The following is a 9,229-nucleotide window of genomic DNA, read 5'->3' as shown; positions in this document are numbered from 1 at the left end:
ATGTCTGTATGTGTGTGTGTATATGCATTCAATACACATGAATAGAAATTCCAGATATACCTGTTTTCTAACCACATTTGTTTTCTTTGTCAAATTACAGCATAACCACACAAATACAACGTATTTTTTATTTTATTTTTAACAAAAAGCATACACTTCTATGGTGTCAAGGATAGGTATTGACTACAAATACTTAAACCAGGTCCAAAATTATGCATACTAAAGTATTTACATATTCTGAACAAGCAGCAAAAGTACTTTAAAACAAGTCTCAATTTACCTCTGCAGCTATAGGCATTGTGGAGTATAAATCTTCAAAGTTCACAAAGGAATCACAGAAATCTCAGCTTTTTTTTCTACAGAGTAGAATCCTGGCAGTCTAATAGTCCTTGAATGTAAACTTACAGCAGGTGTTTTAAGCTGTTAGAAACCGACTGAAACCTGACTTTAGTGTTTCTGTTGTGATATTTGAGAATTAATTAACCACTTGCTTACTGTGCACATATACACCCTTCCTGCCCAGGCGAAGTTTCAGCTTCCAGCACTGCGTCGCTTTTACTGACATTTGCGTGGTCGTGTGACGTGGCTCCCAAACAAAATTGACGTCCTTTTTTTCCCCCACAAATAGAGCCTTTTTTTGGTGGTATTTGATCACCTCTGCATTCTTTAATTTTTGCGCTATAAACAAAAAAAGAACGACAATTTTGGAAAAAAAAAACACAATATTTTTTACTTTTTGCTATAATAAATATCCCAATTTTTTTTAAAAAGAAACTATTTTTTTTTCTCAGTTTAGGCCGATACGTATTCTTCTACGTGTTTTTGTTAAAAAAAAAAAATTGCAATAAGCGACTGGTTTGCGCAAAAGTTATAGCGCCTACAAAATAGGGGACAGAATTATGATTTTCTTTTTATTATTTTTACTAGTAATGCGATTTTTATTGGGACTGCGACATTACGGCGGACACATCGGATACTTTTGACACATTTTTGGGACCATTCGCATTTATACAGCGACCAGTGCTATAAATATGCACTGGTTACTGTATAAATGGGACTGGAAGGGAAGGGGGTTAACACTAGGGGGCGAGGAAGGGGTTAAATGTGTGCCCTGTATAGTGTTTCTAACTGTGGGGGAAGGGGACTGACTGGGGGAGGTGACTGATCTGTGTCCCTATGTACAAGGGACACAGCATCGGTCTCCTCTCCCTGACAGGACGTGGATCTCTGTGTTTACACACACAGATCCACGTCCTTGTCTGTGTATCTGCCGATCGCGGGCACCTGGCAGACATCGCGGCCGCCAGGCACGCGCATCAGCACTTTAGTGATGCGGCGGGGGCGCAGGGGCGCTCGCGCACCCCCCAGTGGCTGGAGGAGCGGAGGACGTCCATAGACGTCCTCCTGGCAATTGAGAGCCACCTTGTGCCCGTCTTTTGTCAATTGCCGGGATGTAAAGTGGTTTTTACCTACAAAAATATGTGCATTTATTTATTTTTGAAGGTGAACTTAGTCTTTGGCCCTTAAAAATATGTAAATAGGTTGATGTCCATAGTCTAGGCCAGCCTTTTTCAACCAAGGTGCCTTGAGGTTTCTTTAGGGATGCCTCAGCAAAATGCCCAAAAATGGTATACAAGCAGACCTTTTAGTTACACCAAGTCACAGGTTTTCGTTGTGCACCATTACAACCTTCTAGCTGCCGGCGTCCTAACAACCAATTGAATCATCAGTTGATAAGAAGGATGTCAGTCGCCTGCATAGCAACCTTGTTTGACCCTCCCCTGCCCCTCTCCATCAGCATTGGGATAACATTAGCCGAGTGATGGAGAACAACTGAGGGAGAAGAGAAACATTGGAATACTAGTCAGAACCAGTTTGCAAAAGTGTATTTTTTTTGGAAGAAAAAATCACTCTCCTCCAATGTTGGGTGTCCTCAGGGCCGCCATCATGAATTATGGGGCCCCTTACACAGCTTCAGGCCTGGGCCCCCTGTGCCTGAAATTGAGAAGCGGGGGGCCGCCGCAAATTGAGAAGCGGGGGGGGCCCTTTACAAAAAAAGAAGAAATAAAGAAAAATATATATTAAAAAAAATATATTACAAAAAGGGGGGTAGCCATCCAGGGCCCTGGGGACCTCTGGGCCCTTTAATAAAATATATATATATATATATATATATATATATAGTTCAGATTTGGGCTACTATGCATCGCATAGTAGCCCATTATGTGACACTTACCTGCAGGAGAACCCCGCAATGTCATTGTCTTCCACGCTGGCAGCGAGCATTCATTTTCACCCTTCTTCTTCCGGGGGCCGTGAACTTCGGCTCTCTGACTGGCCGGAATCGCGTGACTTCACTCCCGTGCATGCGCGTGGGAGCCGATTTGCACGGCATGACCCCGGCTTGAAACGGCACAGCGGTAGGTGTAACTTGTACCCGAGGGTTTACAACCACTTTAAAGCGGGAGTTCACCCAAATTTTTTTTTTTAACATTGTATTGATGCTCATTTTGTCAAGGGGAATCGGGTAGTTTTTTTAAAATCGAAGCAGTACTTACCGTTTTAGAGAGCAATCTTCTCCGCCGCTTCCGGGTATGGTCTTTGGGACTGGGCGTTCCTATTTGATTGACAGGCATCCGACAGGCTTCCGACGGTCGCATACATCGCGTCACGAGTAGCCGAAAGAAGCCGAACGTCCGTGCGGCTCTATATGGCGCCTGCGCACCGACGTTCGGCTACTTTTGGAAAATCGTGACGCGATGTATGCGACCGTCGGAAGCCTGTCAATCAAATAGGAACGCCCAGTCCCGCAGCCCATACCCGGAAGCAGCGGAGAAGATCGCTCTCTAAAACGGTAAGTACTGCTTCGATTTTAAAAAAACTACCCGATTCCCCTAGACAAAATGAGCAGGAATCTAAGGTTAAAAATTTACTTTTCGGGAGAACCTCCACTTTAATACATAGCTGTAATAAGCACACAACACCTGTTTTACATGCAAAATGATTTGAATTTCTGTCCATCCAATCCTAAGATATATACAGCCAGGCTGGTGACCTGACTTCTGTCTGCTAAAGTTAACCAGTAATGCTTGGTCTACTCCCCACCCCAGTGGTTGTGCCCAATGGACCTTTGGGCACAGTTGAAATTTCAAATCATCTAAATGATGTTCAGTAGAGATCAGAGCTCTGTGTAGGCCATTTGGGTTCCTTCACACCAAACCCATCAAACCATGTCTTTATTAACCTGGCTTTGTGTACCCGGGCACAGTCATGCTGGAACAGAAGAAAAAACCTTCCCTAACGTGATGCCACAAGTTTGGAAGTGCACAATTGTCCAAAATGTATTCTGCATCATTAACAGTATTCTTCACTGGAAACACTTGAACTCAATAGTCTTAGGGGTCACTGCACCCGTTTGGCTATAAAGTGTAGGTGTGGCTAATAAGGTGGCCCCTGAGTGTGAGAGTGTGAAAAAAAATAACTAAGTGGAATTATGAGGGCCATAGCAGTTCTGACAATAAGTGCCGAGCATTACTCCTGTGTCTAACTTTTGAAAAGTTCTGCAAGATATTGTCAATTTATCTTCTGTCACCATTTACTGCTTTATTTTCTGCCAAGTGATCTGCACCAGGTGGCATTGTTTCTCAGTTAACCTTCACTACAAACACCTGCATTTGCCTGTGGGAAAAGTGCAGCCGGAGGGCTCTTAAGGTGCCAAGATCCACGTGTGCCAACCATGCCACTGCACATAAATTCTGCACCACATTGCTCCTGTTAGTAATCAGCCATGAAGCTCCTGAGTGTCTACATCCTGCCCGTGCTGGTGGCCCTGTCCTTGGCAGGTTGCCCCCTGCCTGCTGAAGTCAAAGATGATGAAGGCAACAAGCTGTGTGCCCGCCTGTTCGCGGACAGCAATGTCTACTATGAAGACAGCTGTGCCGGAGATTACCTGGATGTCAAGCCTGGCCAGGATGTGCCTTATATTGCCCTGAGGTTCAACAACCGCATCTCCTCATTGGTCGTGGCTACCCGATGTGAGCTGACTGTCTGGTCCAAAAAGCCAAAAGATGGTGTCACTAAGAAGTTCAACAGTGGGTCTTATCCACGGCTAGAAGAGGTCAAGAAAGGGCTCCTTGGGACCTGGAATGACTCCATCTCTTCCTATTATTGCAAATGTAGCTGAGAGAACAGAGGAAGTCTACAGAACCTTCTGGGACAAGAAGAGCCCCTAAGAAGGCATGAAGGTCCACCATCCAGCTGCCTCCTGTATGATGATAACCATCCTTTGAATCTTCAAATAAATCCTCTGAAAATTCTGAATTGTCCTTTCTCTGTCTATCAGTAAGGTACAAGTTCAAAATAGGAGTTGCTTGGGGTAATTGGGCAATTAAGACCCATTAAAAAGGGTGAGGATGAGTTTTTTGTTTGTTAACGTCCAACAATTATTATTTATTTTAGGACAGAGCAGTGACTGTCAAATTCGTATTGCCATCTGTGTCCCTATTAAAGAGATGTCCCCTTACTTCCTATTGGGGCAGAAGTTGATGGGAAATCTCACCAATGGGTACGCAGACAAATAGAAAAAACACATTTTTAGTAGACTGACAACAAGTTAGTACTTCTGATGATGGTTGGATAGATGTCTGTACCTTCCTGTCCAAGGGACAACTGCTGTCCTCATTTCTTGTAAGGGCATTGCAGGGGTAGGAAGTGGGGGAAAATTCTCCAATGGGGTCACAGACAGAAATAAAAACTTGACAGAGATGGTAACACTTTAAAAAAAAAAAAGGCTTAAGTAGACTCTACAGTGTATGTCAAGTCCTTTATTTTGTTTTGGATAGAGTGAGAAAGGATTAGAACCTATGTGTGGTTTATACAGCTATCCAGGGATCTTACTAGACAGGGATTTATATGGGATTTATATGGGAAATTTCTAACGGTGCCTCAATAGTAGTAAAAGCCAAATAGAGGTTCCAACGCTTCAAACTCTATCCAAAACCAAGAAAAAAAAAAAAGTATTGGCTTGATCTAAACTTTAAATGTGGAGCATCAGAGGCTGATAATGGACAAAAAAAGGAAATATATTATTAGTATGCAAATCTGTTTAAAAAACAATACATTGCAAAGTTGGTAAGAGCATATTACTCTAATAAACGGTTCCTTATATTTTACATACTACACCATCGGAGGCCTGTTCTTCTCTTCTTCCCCTGTGTGAGTGCTGTTAGATACCCTCTGTGGAAAATATAGGAGACTACAGCACTGTTTGGGTCAGGAGCAAGTTCGTGAGCCACCTGTGGAGGGTTGGAACAACTCTAGAGACCTCCACTACTGTCCTTGATGCCCTGTATAAAGTTCTATGAGGTGAGAGTTCTGTGAGACCGAACACACTGAGGATCCAGATTTTATCACACTAACATTTGCGGATTTGCAATCAAATGTCACAGTCACTTGCACAATATTCAAATATTTTTGCATATTTACTTTGTTTCTTCACCATAGCTCATCTGCCCACCACTGTTTTATTTATTTGGACACTTTGGGCACTGGCACGCTCCAGTATATGCACTTTGTTTATTCACATTGGCCCGGATTCAGAGAGCAATTGCACCTGCGTAACCATAGTTACGCAGCGCAATTGCTTGCTTGCACCGGCGTTACGAATGCTCCTGATTCAGGAACATCGTAACACCGACTGCAGCCTAAAATCTGCGTGGCATAAGGCTCTTATGCCACGCAGATTTTAGGCTGCATTCTTGCGATGACCGCTAGGGGGCGCTCCCATTGTACTCAGTGTATAGTATGCAAATTGCATACTAACACCAAAATCGTTGCCCTGTGCCTCCCTAATTTATGCGCAAATCTTACTGAATCTGGGCCATTGTCACTATATTATTAGCAGACTAGTTCTGTTTCTTTCACTATATTTGACCTCTTATTGGATGTGTTTAGATTTTGCGCGAGAATTCCTTTTTTATATATTGCAAAGTTGGCCATGGTCCACACAAGGTATTCCTACAAATGGTTTTAGGTGGACTCCCATTGACTTCTATTAGACTGTGCTTTTTCTGAAAGCACATCAAAGATGCAGCATGCGGGACTTTGATGCACTTTCATGAAACCCTACGGTCTAACAGAAGTTAATGGGAGTACTGTACACCTAAAACCATTTGTAGGGGCTTAGAAAAGTAGAGGAAATAAAGAAAGTGGAAGACCTTGTTCTTTCATCAAGACATCAACAAGACCGATACTCCAAAACATGGACCTTGTGGAACTTGTATGTCTTCTCTGATGAGGGACAGGCTCTCTTTGAAAGCGATATTGCTGATTGAATATATCTTAAACCTCTCATGTGAGACGTATGAATTCTGATGGAAATAATTGAACCTCATATTTCTCATGCACTCTGTGAATCCATATCCTTTTATTCCTTGTCCCCCCCCCATTTCCTCCCCCTCGTTTCTCCTCATTTCCTCTCAAATTATTCATCTCTCTCTTCTTTTACTCTTTTCTTCTTCTAATTCTTCTCCGTATCCTTATGGCTCCACCTTCTTGTTATTTTGACTAAGGAAAAAGAGAAGCCGGGTCAAGGCAAGATACGTGGAATCTTTTCTTATTTTTGCACCTCCTACACTGGCCTCCTCTTATCATTGCTTAGATAGAATGGTATGTCTTGCAGAGATATAGGCCAGGACTGCATTGTGCATTCTGGACTCTAGTAATACACAGGGTTTCTGCCTTTGTTTTCTTATATGATGTTATACAATGATGTACTATACATGTATTGCATCTTCACTGATTTGATTCTATGGATCTTGTCTTCTGTTTAAATAAAATATATATATATATATATATATATATATATATAAGAGCCGGTTCACACTGGGGCGACTTGGGATCCGACTTGAAGTCGCCTCAAGTCGTCCCAAGTCGCGCTGTCGAGAAAAACAATGCAAGTGAATGGGAGCGGTGTTAATACACACGAATCGAGTCGCTCCGACTTCAAAAGAAGTTCCTGTACTACTTCAATCCGACTTATAGGTGATTTGTACCCATTGGCCCAGATTCAAGAAGCACTTGCGCCCGCGCAACCATAGGTTGCGCGGCGCAAGGGCTTACTTGCTCCGGTGTAACGAGTGCTCCTGATTCAGGAACCTCGTTACACCGACTGCAGCCTAGGATCTGACAGACATAAGCCTCCTTATGCCTTCACATCCCAGGCTGCATTCTTGCGTTGGCCGCTAGGGGGCACGGCCATTGTGATGGGCGTATAGTATGCAAATTGCATACTACCACCGATTCACAAAAGTTGCGCGGGCCCTGCGCACGCAAGGTACGGAGTTTCCGTACGGCGACTTTAGCGCAAGGTTGCTCCTGCTAATAGCAGGGGCAGCCAATGCTAAAGTATAGCTGCGCTTCCCGCTCGTGAAATTTAAATTTCACGTCGTTTACGTAAGTGATTCGTGAATGGCGCTGGACGCCATTCACGTTCACTTAGAAGCAAATGACGTCCTTGCGACGTCATTTGCCGCAATGCACGTCGGGAAAGTTTCCCGACGGAGCATGCGCTGTTCTCTCGGCGCGGGAGCGCGCCTAATTTAAATGATTCCCGCCCCCGGCGGGATCATTTACATTAGGCGCCCTTATGCAGGGCTAATTAGCATAGCGCCCGCGCAATTTACGGAGCTACTGCTCCGTGAATCGCGGGCAAATCGAAATATTTGCGTGGGCGCAGAGAAAAATCTTTGCTCTTTGCCCACGCAAATATTGCTCCAATCTACCTGAATCTGGGCCATTGATTTCAATGGAAGTCGCCTCCAAGTCTGATCCAAATCTGATCACTGTCTTAACTGAAGCGACTTTCCAGGAAGATAACATACATTGCTCAGGCAAACCTCTCCTTCCCCTAGAGCTGATTGTTGTTTGATTGGCCACTGGAAAGTCTCCTGTCCTGGAGACGACTTCAAGTGGTGTTGTAAATCGCCCCAGATCGCCCTGTGGTTCATGCTCAAGTCGTGTCGGAGTCACCTCTGAAAGTCGCGCTGGAAGTCGTGTCGCCCTAGTGTGAACCGACTCTTAAAAAAAAACATTTGTAGGAGTACCTAGGGTAGCCACCTTTTCTTCAAGCCAAACCTGAACACTTTAGTGGCATGCAGTAATTTTTTTTTCAAGGGCGAACACTATGGACCTCCCATTAAACATCGGAGTTCCCAGCTTCCCCCCTTAAATTAGGATCCTCAAAGCCCCCTTTACATCAGAGTCCACAGGGTACCCCTTACATCTGAGTCCCCCTTGCCTTGGTGTACTCACTTTCTTGGAGGCAGGAGAGAGAAGGGAGGGGGGGGGGGAGACTTCAGTCACAGACAGTGGATGGTGAACTCACTCACTCGAGGATGGAGGCTCAGGCATCAGCACCTTTCATCCACAATGTATATGAGCAGAGTTGCTGAAATTCAAAATTCCAGCCCACACATCCTTTTTCTGAGGCAGAGAACGCTGGGGATTGGCTTGTGGGTGGCGTGTGGGTGGGCAGACAGAGGTACGGCTCCCATTATTATGGTTGGGACCCGTCCTCGGTATGGCTCCCATTATTATGGTTGGGACCCGTCCTCGGTATGGCTCCCATTATTATGGTTGGTGGTATCTGCGAGTAGTTGTTTGTCTCTGAGTCGGTGTTTGTTGCGGCTGGAGGCCTAAACATTTACAGTGGTTATGCAGGTACTAGAAGTAGATGCCCATAAGGACATTCTTACTCCTATTTGTCAGACTGTTCTGGATGTTCATATGTTTATAGGTTCATATGCTTATATGTTGATATGTTACTTTTAATGTTGTTAATAAAAGGCTGCTACAGCCAATAAACTCCATCTTGGGTTTCATGTGTCTTTTCTTAAAGGGGGTGTAAAGGTTCGTTTTTTTCTAATTTTCTAAATAGGTTCCTTTAAGCTAGTGCATTGTTGGTTCACTTACCTTTTCCTTCGCTTTCCCTTCTAAATGTTTTTTCTCTTTGTCTGAATTTCTCACTTCATGTTCCTCCTCAGTAAGCTTGCCCCCATCATCCAAGCCGTTGTGGCTGGGGATTAGTCAGCGTGCTAAGCTGGGAGCAAGCTTACTGAGGAGAAAAAGAAAGTGAGAAATTCAGGCAAAGAAAAAACATTGAGAAGGGAAATGGAAGGAAAGGGTAAGTGAACCAACAATGCACTAGCTTAAAGGAACCTATTTAGAAAAT

At 44.0% G+C, this 9,229-nt stretch overlaps 1 protein-coding gene across 1 annotated transcript; it reads left to right on the top strand.

Annotated features, from left to right (window-relative positions):
- Positions 1-3,749: 3,749 nt before the first annotated feature.
- Positions 3,750-4,320, top strand: SYCN (syncollin). The gene has a single exon (XM_040325112.1). It carries the CDS (start codon positions 3,788-3,790, stop codon positions 4,181-4,183), a length of 396 nt encoding a protein of 131 aa, XP_040181046.1. The 5' UTR covers positions 3,750-3,787; the 3' UTR covers positions 4,184-4,320.
- The last annotated feature ends 4,909 nt before the right edge of the window (positions 4,321-9,229 follow it).

Source organism: Rana temporaria, chromosome 9, assembly GCF_905171775.1.
Source record: "Rana temporaria chromosome 9, aRanTem1.1, whole genome shotgun sequence".
Taxonomy (NCBI): Eukaryota; Metazoa; Chordata; class Amphibia; order Anura; family Ranidae; genus Rana; species Rana temporaria.
This window is presented reverse-complemented; position numbering and strand designations above follow the sequence as displayed.